The sequence below is a fragment of the Trachymyrmex septentrionalis genome, unplaced genomic scaffold (genome assembly GCF_001594115.1).
Source record: "Trachymyrmex septentrionalis isolate Tsep2-gDNA-1 unplaced genomic scaffold, Tsep1.0 scaffold22, whole genome shotgun sequence".
NCBI lineage: Eukaryota > Metazoa > Arthropoda > Insecta > Hymenoptera > Formicidae > Trachymyrmex > Trachymyrmex septentrionalis.
Window position 1 is genome coordinate 4,185,422 of NW_017305375.1, and position 23,990 is coordinate 4,209,411.

General features: G+C 32.3%; 2 protein-coding genes across 2 annotated transcripts; one reads left to right on the forward strand and one right to left on the reverse strand.

The window, feature by feature from the left end:
- The first annotated feature begins 14,778 nt into the window (after window positions 1-14,778).
- Window positions 14,779-21,997, forward strand: LOC108748410 (transcription initiation protein SPT3 homolog). Its single transcript, XM_018486571.1, has 9 exons — window positions 14,779-14,902; window positions 14,976-15,091; window positions 15,862-16,110; window positions 16,185-16,266; window positions 18,152-18,382; window positions 19,029-19,346; window positions 19,431-19,618; window positions 19,693-19,849; window positions 21,930-21,997. The coding sequence occupies exons 1-8, from the start codon at window positions 14,869-14,871 to the stop codon at window positions 19,828-19,830; spliced, it is 1,356 nt and encodes a 451-aa protein (XP_018342073.1). The 5' UTR covers window positions 14,779-14,868; the 3' UTR covers window positions 19,831-19,849; window positions 21,930-21,997.
- LOC108748409 (WD repeat-containing protein 91) lies at window positions 20,068-23,665 on the reverse strand. Its single transcript, XM_018486569.1, has 8 exons — window positions 23,369-23,665; window positions 22,831-23,095; window positions 22,636-22,751; window positions 22,083-22,270; window positions 21,703-22,018; window positions 21,488-21,609; window positions 20,742-21,396; window positions 20,068-20,585 (listed from the first exon to the last, which is right to left on the reverse strand). The coding sequence occupies exons 1-8, from the start codon at window positions 23,486-23,488 to the stop codon at window positions 20,436-20,438; spliced, it is 1,932 nt and encodes a 643-aa protein (XP_018342071.1). The 5' UTR covers window positions 23,489-23,665; the 3' UTR covers window positions 20,068-20,435.
- Window positions 23,666-23,990: the final 325 nt, after the last annotated feature.

The following is a 23,990-nucleotide window of genomic DNA, read 5'->3' on the forward strand; positions in this document are numbered from 1 at the left end:
GGCTTGTTGACATAGACCTGTGATTTCAAATAACCCCATAAAAAGAAATCTAATGGTGTTAAATCACACGATCTAAGAGGCCAATTCTGGCGATTAACAAAGCCATCAAGGTGAAAATGTGCTTCATCGCTTAGGATGATTTTGCTCGAAAAATCAGCATCCATTTGTTGATGTTCAATAATCCATTTTCACGCTCCATTTTCACTAACCCTAAACTGTCAGCTGTTAAATTGTTTTTTTTTTGGGTTGCCAACACTTTACTGCACAAATGGCGGCAAATTCAAATCTTGCGTTAATTTTGGGACACCCTTTATGTTATTCGTATAGATTTGTCATAGTCTAAAGAATGATAGTGGTGCGTATTCTGTAAAAGTGAGGCTGTTCAAGAAAATTATATAATAGAGGACCCCTGAGCACCTTGCGTTTAACACGAGACTTCCACCTGCGATTATTTCCTCCACCACCTTCTCTGTGACCATATAGTTAGACGGGCGTATTACGGAGATCATTATAACGCGCGCGCGTTCGAAATATTTAGTGGAGTCTCCATCGAAATTAGAGGGGCCCGTCATTGTAGGAATTCTGTTTTTCTGCTGCCTTCTGGGGAAAGAGAGTGTGTATAATCAACATGTCAAAATAGTTTCTCGAGTAGAGCCGGTCCTACGGCTCTAATATATCGTTCGAATGAAACGAACGAACACCAGGAATGTAAAACTGCGCCGCGGGCCCTCGACACGTCATTTCGAGAATTAATCTTCGTGAGAGCTCATTTCCCCGTCCTCGTAATAATGTATTATTATAGAAAAATTTCATATAATAACGTAAAAAGATAAAAAATGATGTACTTACAACTGAAAAAGTTAGTTACCACTATAAAAAGGAGAACATTAATTTAAAGATAAGTATAAAAGTGTATACTTTTTTCTTATAAATCGTGTGATTCTTGCACTTATTGTTTACATAATTTTATGTTTCTTTTTTAAAACTTTAATCAGATTTCGTCATCGTGACTGACATTTTTACGCCAAAATAGTTATTGAAATATGTACTTTATCAACCGTTTAATGCAATTCCAACTTCGACATGGCTAAAATTTCTTTTATATCACAGCAACTAAAGATTACAAAATGATCGAATATAAAATAATCGAATGATAAGTACGTCACTGTTGTGAAGGGAAGGGAACCGAAAAGGGAGAACTCCGAGAGATATACACGGGTCAGGCGGCCTCCCGGGGTTAAATGAGAGGGCGTTGATTATGAATTTTGAAGGATTCTTTAACCGCAGCGTCTTTAATTAAAGTTAATTACCGTCAGAATCGCCATTCGCTACCCTAAACGTCGCTAACTCTCGTCTCTCGGCGTTATAAAACCGTATGATTACAGGGCAAAATGGTCGCGTGATTGATCTCTCGACTCGGATGTACAACATGCCTCGTCTCTCCTTCTTTATCTCTGTCTGCTCGTCAAATCAAAGGAAAAAGAAGGGAAGCAGGAAAGGATTCATACTGGAAACGTCTAACTAGAGCAACAAACATACAAATTAATACTAAATAAATAACTATAAAATTTATTTACTTCTAAAATTGTCCACAAAATAGAAATATATTATAAGTAATGTATTTTATACTACACTAATGTGTACATTTTAATATAAAAAATATATTTTAAAACTGCTGTATAAATATATGTATATATTGTAAATATATATAGAAATTCATACATATATAAACGATTATTATATTCATAATAATAATCGCATAATACTGCATGCAGACATTGTTTCACTTTTCTATAATTTTTGATAACTTTTTCATACCAACGGCTCAAATAACGCTCGAATGGAGACAGCAAAAAATGTCGAATCGTCGAAAAGTATCGCGATGCGAGACAACGAGGGTGGAGGATCGAGGCGTGTCCTCAACGAGATCGAGATCGACGAGCCTCTTTATACCTGGAACGGGACGCTGCATCGTCTCTCGCGAACGACGCGCCAAAAGAAAAAGAACAGAAGGAAAAAAATAAAAATAAAGCATCAGATGACGCTTGGAGGGCAGGGGAGAGTCGGAGGAAGAGCGCTAATAATAATAATAAACAACGATATCGACGGGGATTAATGCTCATCTTGATAGATCGCGCGATATACGATCCGGACTTCAATTTTGGCCGCGATGCGCGAACTCTCCTCTCGCATAACCGAGCGGCATGAATAATTCAGGTCGAAATAATAATGTGTGCACGTGCTATAATCATACAAGTCAAATATAATTACACCGAGGCAGAACGAAAGCAGAAGGGGTTGACGGGGGTGAATCGCGAGCGGTGAAATATCAACATGTCGGAGGGTGCTTCGTTACGAACAACATAACTCGCGATTACGTTCACAAAATTACAACTGCTACGATTAGTTCTATACGTATCTTTTTCGTCGTTGAAACAGGTGAAGATCTCTACTGGTATATTTTTTCATTATTCTTTTACACTTTTGATCTCAAACGGAAAATCGAGAGGTAAACCGATTTAAAAAAATCTATAAAAATTTTAACGAAATAATTTTGATCGAGAATCTTGCTCTTTCTCTTTCCTGTCGTTCTAAAAATTCTTGTAATCGATCGGACTCAATGTCACAAAAAGCAATCCTCCCGAAGATAGAAACGACACCCACGCTCGCAGGTGTGAATCCATCCGGGTCGTTTGAATGGCCATTCGAACAAGCAGTTGTCTGTCGTACGAACGTCGTCAAATAGACTCTCGAATCAGTTCCACAACAACAGCATGTTTTCGACTACGCCTATCTGATTCCATCTCTTTTTCGATGTCCTGACCAATGAATAATGTATGTCTCAATTACTAGCGTTACTATACCGCCAAAAAAAAGGTATAAGAGGTGAAAGAGGTCATACATAGAAGGGAATAGAGAAATTTCTCGAAAAAAGAAATATATATATAGTTACTATAGAGTCTTATAATACAAATTAGTTCACGAACAAAATAAAGTTTTATATCACATGTCATCTATATTATTTAGCTGAGAATCGATTTAAATAAAATTATTGTTAGCTAGATATTTTAATCATTATTATTAATGATTGTTAAATAATTAATTTTTTACAGAACGAAAGTCACTATAGGCAAAAATTTTAGATAAAATAATGAATTATACCAAATCTTGCTAAATAGAAACCTGTAAAATTTAAAAAAATAAATATCGCGAGCATCTAAAAGTTAATTTGTAAATAACAGAAAACTAAAAAAGAAAATAAAATATGAAATTGAATAAATCTTTATTAGTCTCTCTTGAATATTTGCGAGTACTGCTTAAACTTTATTTTATATGCAAAAAAAGATATTTATGTATTATTATTTTGTAATCATTAAAAGCTAGATCAGAAAATATCAAATTCTTAACGACGACTCTCACATCTATTAATAAAATCCTCCGCAATTCTAACTGCTTATCACCGTTATTACTTGTAAAAAAATCTCTCGAGTTGTAAACTCTTGAGTTAATTTGCGATTTCTCATTCCAATCATTACATAATTACATATCGTTTCAGTGCATTACAATTTTGTGCAAAATCAAGTGAGTCTCTTCGATAAACGCGAATAACCATGCCTGCTTCGATTAAACATCATCCTGTATTCGTGATGATCTGCCAAACGGATGTTACGAGAAAATATCTATGTCTGATGTGCATCCTTACATATGTGTATCCACATCATCATTACAAAGTTGGAGATTGCCCGCATCCGGCCTGCAAGGATAACGTCTGATTCCTATCACCGTTTTTACATGCGTTTTCACAAACGGTGCTTAATTGGCGATATCAATTCCCGTCTACTTGACACAAATATAACATGCTCACTTCATGGAGCATGCAAAACAAGATTGTGAGCGAGAGAAGAAAGTCAAATTTATTAATCTATTACTTTTCTATTCTCATACATATCATCGAATGCACAATACGAAAGTGTTTTACAATTCAGTGACATCAATGGAACAACAATAAATAAAAACAATAAATAAATAAAGAAAGTTTAAATTCTGTTCTTAAGTTAATCTTGAAAGAAATTTTCGATTGTGATTTGTTTTTCTTTAACATCTTCGTTTTAAAAAATATATAAAATGATTAATAAATGATAAATAAACGTATCTTATGATAATAGTATCTTGATTAACTAAATTTAAACGTAATTATCAATTGAACAATTCGATCATTTACAAGAGAGAACAAGAATTAAGTTAGGGATATAGATAGACAAACATGCGTTCTCAAAACCTTAGCTATCTCGCTCGATATGATCGCGCCCGCAAAAAGAATAAAACGGCAAATTAATTTGCTCCCGGGTATGCTTCTTTATCTACCGCTTAAATGCAAATCGGCAGCAATTCGTCTTGCTCATTCCATTGCCATGGGCAATAAGCAATAATGTATTCGTGAATTAAGACATTCGTCAGCCGGATATAGAAATTCGTCGGAATAAAGCAAAATGACTTATTCTAGAGATAAAAAAAAGAAATAATGGAATTAGAGCAGCCGACTGATATTATTCTGCTTACGAAAAATCTGATTACGAAATTCTAAAAAAATTTTTCGCTTATTTTTTCAATTATTTTTGTCGGAAATCAGATTAATAAAGAATTCTTTAATATTGCACAATGTAAAATATTATTATTATATACACTGAGGAAAATTTTGGTTGTACCAATAAAAAATATAAATGAATTTTAATTATATTAATCAGAATTCTTATATATATATATTATGTTGAATTTCTGGCTGGTCTTATGTTCGACGGATTTAAGTGATTATTAAATAAACTATTAAATATCTTAAATATAACTATTATAAATATCTGCAAATATAAATCTTTCAGACTTAATTAAATCTACCAGACTTCCAATTTACGTAACAAGATTATTTTCCGTGTCAACAATCAAATATGATATATTTCGATTTTATGTATGATAAAAATAATAATTTAGAAAAAAGTTTTTGCAATCAAAACATCAGATTAAGAAATATAACAGTACTAAGCAAATATATATGTTTTTTAATTCAAAATAAAATATCTTAGACTCAAAAGAATAAAAATTCAAATTAATAAGGGCAAATAAGCAAAAATATCGGTTGCTAAAATAAAATGATATGTGATTTAATATAATGATACATAAGTACGTTTCGATCTTCTAAATGTCGTAAATATTAAATATATTTTTATCAATAAAAAAGTTATAAACGCAGTGAAAAAAAACATTGAAAGTCTTAGAAAAAAGCTGGATACGGCTTTACCAAAAAAGGCAGAATTAAAGATTAATATTTCATTTCACTTTTACAAATCGTTTCACGAAAAGAGATTAAAAGATACGAAAGCATTATTTTAACTCTAGTTTTTTCATACATAATATATTTATTTTCGAAGTGAACTTCTGTACCCGTAATACGTCGTAAAAGGTACGTTTGTAATACAAGTTAGAATCGTATTCCTCGGTCGTTCCTTTTATCCAGCTTACATCTGCCGGTTCGAGAAGAATAAGCACATCACGTGCCGCCTATTAATAACGTCAGACGAATAAAACTTTCCGCGGTATCTGCGATTGTCATCCTGTGACGCGACAAATTCCGCAACGCCACACCAAAATCTCCCGAATCATCCTGATCATCCTGCCCCTTGCTACTATAGTAGCACTGTTTTGACTTTCACTTGAATATCGGCGCTTCGCTCCCGTATGCTTCGATACGCCTTACGATTCGATTCAATTGATATGACAATTAATATCTATACATGTAACGTAGCTGTTACAGCTATCTAATCAATTCATCTGTTTCTACTTAAGAAATGATTTTCGATGAACTATCACTATATTTCGTGACATATCTCGAGACTAGCTAATTTAAATATTACACTAATTGTCTATGTGATTTTTTAATTTGTTATACAACAGAACTCCTAATATGTCGGGGGATAAGATTATTTCAATAAATGAATAGAGTAAACGATACGAGAATAGACTGTTTAAGACCAGTTGAGTTATAATAGATTCTTGGGAGAGTCTATACATCTATCTGATAGCTCCTTCTCTTTCTTAACACACACTGAAAAAAATGTTCTGATTGAAAATGGATGAACCAGAAGATTCTGGTTGTATCAATCAGAATTCCAGTTATCTCATCTAGAATTTTAATCATCCGGATAATAGAGATTCAATAAATATCTCTTACGTAGTTTCAGTAATAAGAGCTGACGGTTAGAAAACTGAAATCGAACATGTCGAGCGCCGCAGTTCGGATAATAGGAGCACAGTTATGAGTTTGGATATTTGAAACTGTAACTGATCATGAACTTGTTCATATAATTTCCACCAACATAGATTAATTTTAATTTTGATTAAACTTATTTTCCATTATTTTTGTAGTTTTAAAAATTAGAAAAAGATAAAGAGTAAGTTGAACCGAAATTAAAGTTAATTTACATTGATAGAAATGGACATAAATAGAGTGCAGGTAATTCTACTGCTGATAAGACGTTTTGTATCCTGATAAAAATGTTGTCTGGGTTATTAACATTTATTACGGTAAATATGAGAAAAATATCTGATTCGATTAATTAAAATTCTGAGTGAAACAGACAAATCAGAATTTTCTGGTTAAACCTATTAAAATTCTAAATGAGATAACTGGAATTCTGATTGATGTAATCAGGATCTTCTGGTTCATCCATTTTCAACCAGAACATTTTTCTCAGTGTGTTAAGAAAGAGAAAGAGCTATCAGATAGATGTATAGACTCTCCCAAGAATCTAAGACTCAACTGGTCTTAAGCAGTCCATTCTCGTATCGTTTACTCTATAAAAATCACAAACGGCCCGATTCCTACGATCCCTTTTATCCTCCCAAATTCGTCGGAAACGTGATCAACATCGCAGAGTGGGCTCTCGTAATCTAAATTCCATCTCCCCGCGGCTCTTCCTGCTCCTTCACGTATTCGTACGCGGGAAAACGGGCCCGACCAGTCGCCACGGTCCGGTTCATTTCCCCGTGAGCCCCTGTGACGGGTTCCAGCGAGCTTAAACTCGAGACCTCAGCGAGTCCCGCAGTGTCCTCTTCGGCACATGTCACCGCGTCATGGCGACCGCGATTTCGGAGCCCTGCCGTCCCGCGCGCGAGAGTACGTGTCGCGCATCTGATACAGCCGTAACAAATGACATCGTCGAACCCCGGCGTATAGTCGCCGGCTGGCTATCTCTTCATCTCGCGGACGATGGTGACGGGGCAAGTATTGTCGGACCCGACGCTGCCGCGGGCCCCGTCGGGCCCGGGACAACACTTGGCCAGTTGACTTGAAACCAGTCGGTATAAGAACTGTCGTACGATCGTTCACATTAACAAACAGTCCGGTCAGTACTTTCGCCGCGGTTTAAGGGTGGCTTAAGCGGCCCCTAGTTAGAAGACATGACGCCGGGTTATGAGCTCGACGCCAGAGAGCCTCACGGGGAGGACTTTCGTTGTAACACGTGTTGCTAACCGGTTCCACCTTAATTGTCTTAAACGGGCACCATCATAATTCTGAGTTTATCTCTCGAGGCGGCAGCGCCGTTCTGACTTGACGTCGCGACGTCAGCTCGCCCGGCGACTCCTCGTGATCTAATAGCGATTTAAAAATTGATGAGGCAACACCGCATACCCCCTCTCCTCTTCAGAAATAATATTACGGAAAAAAAATAACGGAGATTACTCTGTTCAATGGTAGTTTTATAATAATCCCGTAAGCTGAGCGAACTCGACGTCGTCGTTATTATCATCTTGCCAAAAGCAACACAAACCTCCATGCGAAATGAAATATGATCGTCTGTGATTTATAATACAAGTGTCGACTTTTGTGTGGGCCAACCACTTTCTCAAGATCTTCACCTCATAAATTACGCAACGATCTTTATTTCTCTTTCGTTATTATAGATTCTGCATCCTCATCTTGTTTGTTCGTAACTTGTGCGCCATTCTAGTTTGTCATTTTTGCAAAAAGGTCCAACTCAAACATCCTTAATACGAAAAAACTTTGTTTTGGCTGTATTTTAGAAGGTCCAGGCGCGGTAAAACACGATACTTGATAAGATACGAAGAGCCGAAAAATTCGAGACCCCGGGTCGTGTCCTGACGATCGTGAAGGAAGAGGGCCGGGACTGAAATTAGGTTTGCGAGGCACGTTTTCTCCCCCCGTGCGGCGGTGCGGCGCGAAGAGAGCGCGGCTTTCGGTTCACCGTGCGACGTGGTGTCAGGACGTTAACCGTGAAGTATCCATCACTGCCTTACCAAGAAACCCACGACACGACGATGTTCCGACTTCGGTGGATCAGGTTAGATAAATGTAATAGTCTATAGTTCAGCTTGCTAACAAGACTAGCCTCCCCTAGATCGGAGATAAGGTCCAGCGAGCGATCCAGCTGACTCCGGGTCCGCTCATAATGAGGCATAGTGGAAGCCGATTGCCGATTAGGACATTCTTCAGCGATACTTCATCAATCATCGGAATCGCCGCCGAATTCGTTATGCGGTTGTGCGAAATTCGCGCGTCCAATATTTACGACGATTAAAAGCAAGAAATCACGGCAATCGCTTCATTATTTACCTAAATGTTGAGAGAGAGAGAGAGAGAGAGAGAGAGAGAGAGAGAGAGAGAGAGATACGAAAAATCGTTTTCACATTTTTGCGTCAAAGTAACTCAAAGAAACTCAATCTTTCGTCTTTCGATTTAAAAAGAAAGATGCACGTATAGTTACCTTGATATTTATTATACAGTTTATTAATTTTTAATGACATCAAAATTTGACCTAGAAAGCAATGAATTATTGATACAAACGATACGTTTTGAACGATTAGTCGCGCTAACTTGATAAATATCACAAACAAAATGACTATATCAATCATTGCAAAATAATTTCAGCAGGACATCGTAACCCGAAACGATATTAATTTATGTCCGAAAGTAATCTGTTAAACGCAAGCCACTCTCTTTCGATTAATAATACCGATAACATTATTACCAGTCGTCCATCGTGCATACAAAGTGTTCCAAACCATTCCTTAAACGGACGATTCGAATGTTCCTTAAACAGCAGATCATTGACCAGTTTAGAGTTGATTTCTCTTTAACGAGAGATCGAGGGCAATTTTTAATTTCAGATATCTTCGTGACGAAACGTGAAATTGAAATTGAAATTACTTAAACAAAAATTGAAATAATTAGCTAACATTATTCTGTTACACATCTGGTATTCCTAAATTCGCAAGAAATATTTTTCATTGATAGCTATTTAAAAGCTATGTCTTGACATTTTTATTTAAGAAACATCTATTTCAAATTAATGCGATGAAAAAAATACTCGGTGTGTATTTTGTTCGCCTAGAGACTGGATTTCTCAGATAATTTCTCTCTCTCTCTCTCTCTCTCTCTCTCTCTCTCTCTCTCCCCTCCCTTCCCTTCCCTTTCTCCCCCTCTCTTCCTTTCTCTTTCTCTCTCTCTTTCTTTCTTCCCACGTATTGAAATTTATTATTAAACCATTCCGATATGTATTTCCGCGCACAACTTTACGACGAAGGCTTTAATTTCCTGAGGAACGCACATTAATCATTTATCGGTGATTAACTCGTAGAGCCGCCGATAAAACCGAGAACAGTCCTCGATATTATACACAACGATCAGCGAAAAGTCGACATCAAAACTTTTAAATGTTTCTCGTTATGAGAGCTGAACACTATTCGTTTAAGCCTATTTTAATTAACGAACAATTCATGCTAAATTTTTCGATAAAATTCTATATTATATGCCGTAAATTTGTAATATTATTATATATGCCGTACATATAATACAAAAGACATTTGAAAAACTATTAAAATGCACATACATAAAAATAACGATAAATAAAATTATAGAGTTAATCGAATAAATATATGTAGATAATAGCATGAAAAAATTCTTTAAATCAAGATTCGCTATTAATTCTGTGATTTACAAATATCCTAATATTTTGCACATCAGTAACTGTAATTTCATTCATATAGCTTGTTTTATTGCTCTTTATTTTATTAATATAATACTTATCGAGATAGCGTTAACGTACGGAAAATTTTTTCACAAGCTAATAAGTAATATAAATTCAGGGTATTTAAAAAAAACCATTCAGAAATCATTCAGCATTTATATTGTAGATTAATACACACACACACACATCATAGTGAGTAAAAAAAACCTTAATAAACATAGGTCAAAAGCTTAACTGTTTCTGAGATATAAACAATTTTGTATGTTAATATCATAACTGACTTACTATCTCTTCTATATGTTGTATCCGACATAAAAAGAGAGAAATTGAGATAAGTAGCACTGATAGCCTATTTGGGAGAATTACAGGTCCAATGAGGTAATCTCTTATAATGTCCAATCAATCGGTAATGGTTGATATCAATTTACTGATAAATTTCGTGAAATGTTTAATTATAAAGTGTGTATGAAAATTGAATCAGAACATTCAGGACGCGATTTGTAAACCATTGAGGTTATAATAAATCTTCACGTCACATGCGATACGTAGAAGCCAATAGTTAATTATGATATTACATACAAAATTGTTTATATCTTAAAAACGATTTAGTTTTCAATCTATATATTTGTAAAGCTTTTTTTTTACTAATAACTGTACTGTCTATCACATAAATGATTTTTTTAACATCCTGTATATATATAAAGTGTAAAATTGGTAATTATTGGAATTTTTATTTCAAGTATTGATATGGAATATTATAATATGGAATTTTTATTACATATATTGCATATTTATTACATATATTACATATAATCCGAGTAGTAGGTACTAACAGGATTGTAGTCAAAAGTGGAAATAGGTATTTATCTTTTTCATGTATTTTAGAGGGAGGAAGTATCATCCTAGATTTGCAAAGTTAACACGCCATTTTTTATTTTGTTTTATATTATAAAAAATGCGGAATTTTTTTATTTTTATAAGGAATTGTAGAACTATATGAAAAGAGAAAGTCTCTCTCTTTATAAGAAAATTGTCATTATTTTTTTATCCCATTTTTGAATATCCGCATAAAATATTATACTTAACCAAATTCTTTGATTAACATACTAGCAATAAACTTGTAAAGCATAATTTTCTGTATTGTTAACAAAAATTAATAGGATTATTAATTTATTAACAACAATATAATTATTAATTGTTGTTTAATAAATAATAAAAAAATTAATTAATTAAAGGTAATAAATTAAATAGTTACAAATTTACTGTAATAGTAGAATTAATCAACAATTAAGTTAAATCGGAATTTCGTCGAAATCTGTCTTAAAAAAAAACAACTAATGCCCATTTAACTTTAATCTTGGTTTAACTTACTTTGTTTCTAATATTAAGAATTAGAAAAGGATAAAGAGAAGAGTAAGTTAAATTAAAAAGATTAAAATTAATCTACATTGGTAAAAAATGGACATACTACAATTAATAATTATGGAACAAGATAAACATACCGTCCGTTGTCTGCGTCCACTGCACTTTTGATACATTTCGTCAAGAGAAACATGGAGTGATCTCGATTGACTCCGAATACTCAAATTCACGAGAAGACACATACAAATTCACTAGTACCGATATAATCGACGCACAATTTTATTGTTTTTACTACAAACACTTTGTGAAATGCTTCTAATTCTTTCTAATTTTTCCGGACCATTTTTAGAAAATAACAACCGCAAAGAAAAATTTTTACGAGCAATTTGAATGTGATCAATTTACGATTCGCGACCGCGACACATTTCACGACTGATGTTTATTTCTATAACCAATATAGATTAACTTTAATCTCGATTTAATTTACTTTTCATCTTTTTCCAGTTTTAAGAATTGGGAGAAGATAACAATTAAGTTAAGAAAGAGATTAAGGTTATCTACAGGTATAGAAATGGATATAAGTATGCCCGTTACTACCAATGTAGATTAACTTTAATCTTGGTTCAGCTTACTTTTAATCTTTTTCCAGTTCTAAAAATTAGAAAAAGATAAAGAATAAATTAAACCGAAATTAAAATTAATTTACGTTAGTAAAAACCTCCTTCATCAATTTCGATTAACACTAATCCGAAGTTGATTCAATCATCACAATTGTCAACATAAAAATTAAACACTACAGTTTATTTCAGAGAAAGAGACAAATTCTGTTATATTCAACTCCTATATATATATATTAACACTTCTGTGAGTATGAGATTAGTGAAAGAGGTAATTATACAGAATAGGTCGCGTAGTTTCAAAATTAATAAAATTAGACTTATTCGACGCGTTTTTGCATGAAACGAAAGAATTTGACAGAAATAAGTGTCGCTGTGCTCGGCAAACCGAGATATTAAACATTATGCTGATTTTACAACGAGTCTGTTCGTCGGTAGTTGGTACTTCTAAGTCTTATCAGTGAAGTTGACCAATAGCCAACTTAACAATCGACGTTGATTGGCCAACTTCATCGATTGAGGCTAATGCCCGTATTTATAGTCGGATCTTGTACTTATAAAGCTTCTTTAAATTTATCTTTAGATGCTCAACAGCCAATAAAATAATTCGTAGAGCACCTAAAGATAAATTTAAAAAAGCCTTAAATATAAGGCCTGACTATGAATACGGGCATAAGACTTCCGACTATAGACTCATTGTAAAATCAGCATTAAAGTTGACTAGTGAAGTTGACTATTGAAGTTAGAAAATCTGTCACGAAATAACTGCGATGCAAGCATGTGTTGCAAGCATCACAAATTCGCTACTTTATAAACAAATTCATTACTTTAAAAAGAATTTACTACTTTAAAAACACAAATTATTTTCTTATATTATTTTTGTGTTTTAAAAGCAGTAAATTTAGTTTTAAAATAGTGAATTTGTTTTAGAGTAGAGAATTTGTTTTAAAGTCATGAATTTGTGTTTTAGAGCAGATAATTAATTTAAAGTAATGAATTTATATTTTAGAACAGAGAATCTGTTTTAAAGTACTGAATTTGTATTTTAGAGTAGAGAATTTGTTTTAAAGTTGTGAATTTGTATTTTAGAACAGAGAACTTGTTAAAGTAGAGAATTTATGACCGTAGAGCTGCGATCAGAATCGTTGTCCAGATGCATCCAGATGTCGTTTTATCTTTGTTGTTTACGAATTTAAACAAGAATAAAAGAACATCTGGGTACACCCAGATGATAATTCTGAATGCAGCCCAGCACATGCTTGCATGGCTGCGTTCAGGAATTATGCTTAGATAACTCTAGAATGCATTTTTTGCTATAATATACGTTACATAACCTATAACTTAGAGTTATCTGGGCGTAATTCCTGAACGCAGCCATCGCAGTATTTCGTAGCGAATAGACTTCCTAACCTCAATAGTAGTCAACTTTAACTTAATATCTCGGTTCGCGAGACAGAGCGATGCTCATTTCTGCCAAATTCTTTCGTTTCATGCAAAAACGCGTCGAATAAGCCTATTGATTTTTAAGCTGCGCGACCTATTCTGTATAATTATCATGAAAGAAGCCCTGATTTTGACCGATCTTCAATTAATTTAATCAACGATTACGTTAATCGGCAAGTTCTACTTGTATACCTCATTGTTCCTAATCTCTTCTTTTTATTTCTATATATCGAAAGATTAATAATTAATCATATTAAACGTTAACAAAATAATTCGAATACCACGTAATGGTTTAATCGTCGCTGACAAAGTATAAGTACATATAGTATGGACACTAAACTTTTTGTGGTCTCTAATTTTTAGTGCGCATGCGTCGGTTTTCAACCAGGAATATGGCTGCCTTCAATAAGTTAAAATTGCAGGTTAGGTTAGATTAGGTTAGCTGGATCTCCTTCCCATAAAATATAATTAATCAAATTAAGTTTTACTAAAAAATTAAATCAAATTTTTTTAGAAACACTATATTGTGTAGACTGTTATATTTGTATACGATTAAGTATTTTTATAATAAAGTATGCATTTGTGTACGTACATTATTAAATTACAACTTTATATTTAATTACAATTTTCATGCAATATATTATTTTTTCATAATTATTCAAATACAATTTTCATATAATATTTAATCAATCATTATTTTTAATTTACTTATTACTGTTTAATATTATTATTATTATCCATGTGAATATTATCTTTATATAATGAATTCGTTAATATTATATTATTATATAATTCTGATTTAAAAATATACTCGCTATAAATAATTTTTATAACACGACCGAATTACGTCTTTTTTTTTTTTTAAATCGTTCTGTAGCTTTATTAAAACTCAAATTTATAAGCACTTTTCCAATCCACAACATGACGACGAGTCATGTGACCTGGGACTCACTGCATCAAAGATGCCGACGCTCAGTTTCTATACTGTATGTATTTATACTGTGCCGCTGAAATCCACTGAAATCTGCCGGTCAAAAGTTGTACCAACTGTTTGTGATGCAAATAGACTATTCATGATAATCATAATGCCAATATTGCCAACTGCGATCTTGAAATATCAAAGAGTTTAATATCACATGTGATGTGATACTATCGCAATTGCTTCATTCTTGTCGCAGTGATGCCATCTGAAAATCTGAAATATGTCCACGTGTCATGAACCTAACCTCATAAAACTTGTCAAATCAAAATAAATTTAATAATTCAAAAACAAATACGGAATTTTTATTTGTATATTTTTCGGATTTCTAGATTTTTATATGTTATTGATACAACAATTTTACACAAGAAATTAATATTTTTTATAGATAAGAGATTACCGATATACATCAAGGAATACAGAAAGAATGACTGAACAGGAAGAACTTGTCTGCGTGCCCGGTAACTATTTATCTATTTTTTGCGATCGATTTGCTTCGCAAATATTAAATTAATTTTGCAATATTTTTTCAAGGCCAAAGGTTATGTGTAGCAGATAAGAATAATGTAGCTGGTGCAGGAACATACGAGCAGCAGGGTTACATCTATTCGAAACTCGCTGGCATTGTAAAATTAGTGACAGACGACAAAGTAAAAATCTTCTGTGTTTGTATTTAACTCTTCTGAGCTGACTTCAAACCTAATAATTACACTGAATTTATGAGACTTATTTAATTTATGTTGACTAAAAGATACTAATTAATTTGAAGGAATCAAAATGACAGACTTCGTATAAAAAAAGAATTAGTTCTAAATTTATTTCAATAGCAATTTTAAATTTGCAGATATAATATTGTGGATATTCATAATCCATTCTTATTTTAAGACTGTATTAAGTAATGTCTTAAGATTCTATTAATGCAACCTTCTGATAGATTTATGGATGATATTCATAATCCGTTTTTATTTCAAGACTGTCTTAAGTAATATCTTAACGCTAATACTGCTCTCTGATTGGTTCATGACTTCTTAAGATTGTACTTAAGACAGTTTTGAATATAAGATCTGACTATAAATAACATTTTAAGACTATACTTAGACAGTCTCAAATATAAGAACTGATTATACTGACCGAAGAATATAATTGAATAGGTCTAATAGACACATGTTGGCTCTGGAGGATTAATATATTAGAATAGATATCTATCTTAATTTTTAATTTTCTGATCAACTTATGATACTTAACCAAATAATATAAAAATTCTATTTTTCTAACTATACATATACATAATCACTGAAACTATCAGTTTAGTGATTAATTATAGTTAAAAAAACAATTTTTATTTCAAATTAAGCAATATTAAATTTAAACCATACATTAAGATAATGAAAAATCAAGCCTAAATCTTACATTATTATAGACTCGTACAGTGGAAGTACATGGTATAACGGAACAAAGCATTGTTCCTGCACCAGGAGATATTGTGACGGCCATGGTCACTGTAGTGAATCAAAGATTTTGTAAATGCAGTATCAAGTGTGTAGGTGACATAGTCTTGACGAGACCTTACAGAGGAATATTGAGAAAGGAGGATGTTCGAACAATTGACAAAGACAAACTAGAGATGTACAAGTGCTATCGACCTGGAGATATTATTCTCGCGAGAGTTGTATCCTTTGGCTTTACTCTAAAACTAAACATTTCAAGGATTAAATCTATAATTTTTCTTATACCTCTTAATAGATGCCAATGACAGAAATACACACCTATCAATTGAGCACCGCAGAAAATGAGCTAGGAGTAGTTATAGCTCACAGCGACGAAGGTAAAGAATCAGTATATATTTCCTTTGTTGGCTTATTTTAATTTGTTATCTTACAGGTGTAGTTATGGTACCAATCAGCTGGACACAAATGCAATGTCCAAAATCTTTAAGTAAAGAATTCCGTAAAGTTGCTAAAGTTGTACCAGAACACATTGTGGCAGAACAAATTGAATAATAAATTACGAGTAATCAACTTTTCGACTGTACAATATATTTTAGATATTTAGATAATTATAAATTTTTATGTATAAAAGGTTTATATAAGTGAACATAATTTTTATATATTGCTATTAAATATCAATAATTTGGAGCAACAAGTAAAAACGTTCCCATTTGAATTAAAATCCTTTTATTTGTTTTTTTTTTATTTGATTCACCATACACAGCCTTGGCCATAAAAAGTCTAATTTTATCTGTAAGTATTATATTATCTAATTTACCTATTGCATTACTATTAACATAATTCTGGTGAAATTCTTGTTTTATAATTTTTCAGAACTTTTATGTAAAGCACTGTCACAAATTGATGTAAAACGTTCTATCTACAGCTAACAAACAATAAATTAAAAAACAATTTTATTGAAAAATATTTTTATAACAATTTTAATATTTTATTTAGTCCTCTTTTGGTTTTTATTGACTTTTTTCAAGAAAACTCAATAAATTGAGATTGCTTTATACTTTTCACGGATGAATATATTTAAAATTTTTTTTATATATATATCTTTTCCCCACCTCTTCTGTTGATTGGCATTCCGTGATAGTGGGTGGCAGCACTGTCAGTATTTTAATGTAAATATTTATTGTATCGATGAATGCCTGCTTATAGTGTTTTTGTTCGAACATTTTGCATTACATTGTCATTTGATAAAGTAGTGACACAAATAAGCAAAAATGGCAGAAACATCATTTTTTAAACCGTCAGATACTGAATCACTGAATTACACTCAGGGTAAGCACTCATTGCAATTGAGGTTATGTGTTCGATCTATATACAATGGAAATATACAGATAAAAAAGTTTATTTATAATATTCTATACTGTAATTATTATCTTCGAAACTCATTAGCGCAAACAGTGAATTAATGCCAAATAAATATGACGTTGACAATTTAATGCCAAATAAATATGATGTTGACAATTTAATGCCAAATAAATATGGCAGCCTATGAACTCAATATTATTAAATTGCTTATTAATTTGTAATACTACAGTTAGGATTGCGTTTCAAAACTGAAAATTAAATTTAGTGTGCAGTTTACAGAATTGAATATGATATAAGTTCACATCAAATTATTTAAGCACCGAAGATCCACTTGACTATTCAAGGCTTTCATTTCCTAGTGTGTATTTATATTACGATTTTAAAAGATATGTTGATAAATTCAATACTATTGACTAATTTTATCTATTATTATAATGTTAATATAATGTTTGCATATCCTGGTGACAATTTTTTTTTTAATTCTTTATATAATTTTTCAAAATTGTTTAGAGTTTCTGTACAGTTCAATGTACAGAAAGTTCAATAAGTTTTTAAAAATTTTCAAATTTTTTGTACAAATTAGAACATTTTTCAGAAACATTCTGCTAAAAGTGTTTATCTTTTTTAGAATTTTTCATAAGTATGAATTTTGAAATGATAAGATTTCTAAGATACAACATTCTATAATTTTTGAAGATTTATAAAAATCTGAAAATATTTTTCCAGAAATCTTCATAAATTTAAAGATATGACATATTCTTAAAAATCTTATGATATATTATGAAATTTTTTTTCTTCAAGATATTGACAAATAATTTCATATTAAATGGAATTATTAAGTAAGGTTAATCATGTTTTATACAAAGTAAATGTTAAACGAAATTTGAATGGTTTGTATAGAAATTCGGCAGATGATGCATGGATTTGGTGATAGCAGCGAACCATTGTTCGAATCTGCAAAGATTATAGAGGATGTCGTGCTACAACAAATGAAAATAATTGTCAGAAGAGCTTGTGAAATAGCAGACAGACGAGCTAGTTCAAAAAAAAGTAATGTTATTAATGGAGAAGATCTTCTCTTTTTATTGCGTAAAGATAAGATCAGGCTTCAACGCATTGTGAAATATCTTGGTAAGTTAACAGCAAAATTTTTTAATTATAAGGTCTATTTTTTATTACTGCACTAAAAACTTTCGATTTCGCTTTCGCCAAATTTTAAATATACAGAATGTATCTGAAATAACTCTTACTAATACAGCTCATACAGCACTATTCCTAATAAAAGACTGAATCAGAAAGTCCTCTACTATTTTGTAATTTTTACAATAATTAAGAAAATATTAATTTTGAAAGATTACCGAATAAAATCGATGTATATTACAATTTTAAGATATCTTTTAGTGTTCTTTGAATGAAATATCTTGAAGATGTTTCTTAAAGAACTTTTAAAAGATATCTTAAAGTTGACTTATACGTCGATTTTAGACATTTGCTCATTGAGTGACTAAAGAAAAATATTGCAAAAATTGCAAAATGGTAGAGGACCTTTTGACTCAGTTTTTTATTAAGTATAGCACTGTATGATTAGTGAACGTTATTTCAGATACAACCCTGTATATATCTATTTCATTTTAATTACATTTTAATTACAAGTGTACTTTATAAATATAAATATATATATTTCTTTTAAATACAAGTATACATTAGTTCAGCCATAAGGACAGACTTATGCATATATCATTATTCCTTACTTAGAATCAAATTTTTCGTCTTTCAGAACTCAAAGAATTAGGATGCTCGGTTCAAAAACTTATGACGGCGAACGATGTGCCACAAAATGTCACGGATCCTGAACAACTGGATGGTACCAAGAAAAAAGTACCGTTTCAAAGTTTTCTAGAACAGATTGACAACACAGGTGAACTTCTGGAAAATTCATCCTCGGTAGACGATGTTAAACGACGTAGATGCATTCGTGCGGATATTGCGTCGAAGTCTATGGACGAGGTACATTATATGAAATTCAGCAAGGCACGTCGTGTGTCCTTTGCGAACAAAAATCGTCACAAATTCAGCGATTGGATTTGCGCAGATGGTACTATCTATTCTCGATTAGAATAAAACAATGTATACAACCTACATTTATCATATTTTAAATACTGTATTTATTTAATTATAGGTGACGTTACTGTATCAAAGCAAGCATACACAATCTTATCTTACCTTGCATATGAAACAGTTGCTCAAATTGTTGATCTCGCATTCCTAGTCCGGCAAGATCAGGGTAAAATGCACGGCGATGCCATAGATCGGCAACGACTCAATTATATTAATCCATTTACGTTCAAGCCGCGCTATCATAGCAAGGTACATATTATAATTGTTTTAAAAAAATCAAACTAACATAGAACAACATAATATATGTATATTGTTCTTTATAGAATTTCGTAATGAAACCATTAACTCCTTCGGAGATAACTGAAGCCCTGAGAAGATACTGGTCCCCACAGCTAGATATGACAGGTCCATTTAATAGATGGTCTATGAGAAAACCACACTTGAAACTCCTTTCATGTTAAATGTAAAGATTTGAAAAAGGTAAGAAGCTGAATATAACTTAGTACTGTGCAACGCTAAAATTGACTCGTATTTATTGACATTTTCTTGATCTCTTGTACATGGTTTTATTTTTTTTACTTCTAACTTTACACACGAGACCATATTGTTTTTTTTATCGCTTTCTTTTTATTACATTATAAAAACGAGTAAAATTATCATATGTAATAATAATTATACAGATATTTATGATTCTCCTTAAAATAATTACAATTCTCTGTACATTTTATATTTGGTATGTATATTATAGTCCCTGATTGCTTTTTAAACGATAAAAGACTGTTATTATATTATTACTTGTAATTACTGCCAGAGTGATACATTGTACTTTTCGTAAAATATTCGAATCTTTTCTTTACACAAATTACCCACGCTTTGGCGATACAATGTGATATCTTAAAACCTAATATGATGTACTTATTCTACATCACATACTCGTATATTCTATCTAGTCACTTGCGAGTTTAACACAGTGAATAAAATATTATCTACAAGATCTTTAATTAATATCGTCAGTAATTGCCTATTTGTTTTACGAATTTACACAAATGCTAATTTTATTTCTATATCATGGTGAGAGTAGTGTTGATACTCGTGCTTTCCCTTCTGCACCCCCGGTTATACAAGTTCCAGATTGATTGGCAGTCGACCAGTCGCAGCATAGAGTACCTTTGTGTCCGCCTAGCTCTAAAATCTTTCCTTGCGCGCCAGGTGGCATCTGACGAAATAGGAAAGTCGATTGAATATATAATATTTAAAAAATATAATACCGAATAATATACCAGAGTACAAAAAATATAACAGAATACATTTTTAAATATTATATAATCAGCTGATATTAAGCATGTATGCGTATCAAATATCTTGCACATACCTTGTATATATTTCCTCCAGTTTGTGTGCAGAGTAACATATAATTGCCAGTCTGATCAAAAGTAAATAATTTTCCATGAACGGGGTTCTTCTCGATTTTAATTTTGGTCTCCCACAAGATCTTCCCAAAGTGATTCAAGCTCCTTTGACATAGTTTACCGTCCTCACTTTGCGCACATATATTCGTAAAATCATTAATTAATTCTATGTCAATTATTGGGCTAGAGTGGCAGTTGAGATTATCTATTATCTCGTTTCGCCTCAGATCATGTATGAGTATATTGCCATTGGACAATCCCGTGATAAGTAATTGGCCATTATGATTAAAAGCGGAACATAAAGCAGTGACGTTCTGCTCCAGCGGCAATGTTCTTTCGAGCTTCTTCGTTTTTATGTCGTACAACAACAATTTACCCTCATTGCCATCCGATACGGAGCAAACAAAAGTAGATTCCGTCGGATTGCAGATTAAAGTAACGATCCGCGAATTCTCGTGTTGGATATCCCAGAGCGTTTTACAGTCTCGCGTGTCATGCAATTGGATTAAACCATTATTGTCGCCATGCAGGAAATAACGTTCATTTTTCGATATCCAGTCCAACGAGGTAATTGCTTTGTTAGAATTTGCCGTAGAGGAAGAGAACGTAGTAACAGTCCTAATACAAATAGATAATAATATAGATAGTAAGAATTACATATTAATGTTACATTGATAGACAAAGTCATATGTATAAACAAATTTCTTACTTTGGTGAAGGAATCGGCGTCCATACTTTAATGACACCATCGGCGTCGCCCGTTGCGACGTACGATCCACTCGCATTACTTTTGCATTGAATTATAGAGGTTTTGTGTTCTGTGTACTCCTCCTGTAAACGTCATGCATATTGCATAAACATGATTAATGTAATAAATAGTGTATAAATAATAGAAATTTCCCGAGATTAGTAATGTTCTTTAACCTGACTTAAAAGAATATAACTGGAGTCTATTTTTTCCTTAGTTTTTCTTTCGATAGCAGTGTCTATAGAAGAGTCTCTTTTCCTAGAACTATTTAATCTTGAATCACAGCTGATGCTCCTCTTAGCGACTGCCTCGGACTTACTGATCGAATTCACTCGTCCTTTCGTATTCGTCCGTTTAGTCGAGACCATCTCAGATTCCGTATTTTTTTTTACGTTTGTTGCAGGCTTTCTACTTAGGATTGGACTGGATCCACCGCCAATATTTCTTATGAGATTCCTCAATGTCTTTGGATTTTCCAGTAACGGCGACTCTCTATTATTTATAAATATCATTAATTATATTATAGAACCTTTTTTATGAAATACAACAAACATACTGAGCAATAATGTAAAAATCATCCATAAGGGGAGATTGTTGAGGTGCCGGACCCGGATTTACATCCCATACACTTTCTATTTTAACAGAATCACTCAACCGTTGCCTCAATGTTTCATTCTCCTCTTGTAATCGTTTAAATTTATTTGTGTCTTCATCAATTGTGAGTAATGTTGGCTGGGGCATACACTAAGATAACAATATATTAAATTTTTCATCATTCGTATCGTATTTTGTTTCATATAGCATATCTTTTATTTTATTTTATTACAACACGAAAGTCTGTACCTGAACTGGTACACTTTTGGAACTTAAAGTGAAATAGATATATATTTAGTATTTGGAAAAAGAAAGAAAGTCCTAGTGCAGTCTAGTGCACAAATAAAAAACAAACCTATTATGTACAATAGTTAAATGCGTTAAAAATTTCTTATAAGCATATTCAATTGGATAATGCACTTCTTCTGTTTACTATTATTTAAATCTGTTCTTGACTTATGTGAAGAAACTAATTTTATCTTTGTAATGGTGATGGAAGTGCTTTTTTTACTTACTTGAAAGATTGTTGCTAAAAAATTATGTAAGGATACCAACATAGTATCGTGCCACTGCTTACTAAAATGGACCGAGTAAATTGGATTGTCTTCAGGATTTTTGATAAAGGGGAAAGCTGCAATATTACAAAGCATACAAGTTAATCTTCTAAGACTGAAGTATTATAAATCCATAAATGAATATGAGAGACATACCAAACCATTCCTTCCATTCTGAATGACCCTGTAGCTCTGGTGTCATTTTGGTAAAAAATTCCTGTATTTTATCTTGCTTGCCATTCACAGCTGCGTTCACCAAGTACATCTTTAGTACAGAATTCTCCAACTTTCTAATTGCAGGCGTAAAATGGCTTTCCAAACGGCAAAACATTCTAGTATCAAAATGTCCCCATAATTCTCTCAGCGACGTCAGATCATAAGTATATATGTATTGCATTAATTGATCGATTATTTTATCTACCTGCTCAATCAAACATTGTCGAATATTAAGCTATCTTCCTGGTATCGATATACAATTTTTTTATTAATACTATCTGTAGTTTATACACAAATATATTCAGTACATATGTAACACTTTGAATAAAGAACATGATAAATATATAACAGCAGAATAAAACAAATAGATAAAAATAAACAGTCGCACACTTATTCCGAACGCATTTATCTTGTTCTTATTATAAGGCATACTCTTATTTGATTGGATGCTTTGTTATTTTGCAGTAATCATTCTCACCCTAAATCCCTTTTCCTTTTCTGCTTTCAGATCATTATCAAAGGCCTTTAAGGTTTGACTAAAACCTCTGAAGAGCAAGTACTCCTTTACCAATTCATCCACATATTGCACGTGAGACATTTTCCCTCCAATTTCTTTGAAATGTTATTTGTTCGATACAGCTTGACAGCTGTATACTGTCATCCTTCAGCCATCTTGGTTCCCCACACACTGAATTACTACACCATACTACACTGAACTAGGCGCACAAGAAATATGAAACATTTCGCTTGGATGTAGGATTACCAACAGAAAGTCTTACAATAGAAAGGTATGTGAGAGTTTATATCGATCAATTTCTCGAGCCATCGAACAATCGAAAGCATCTATTTAAAAAGAAATTATGTTTACAGAAATTAATTATTGTAAAAAAAGTATAAAAACATTTTAATATTATTTCATATTAAAAATTAAAACATTTTAATTAAAACTAGAAAGGAATAAAATTAATTATTTTTAAAATACGTAAAGTATTTTGTCGATAAAAAAAGAAGTTTGATTAAAAAGCAAGAATGAAATGTCATGAAAATATAAGATGCATTTGGAGAAAAATGAACGATTTTATGAAAAAAAAAAATATATA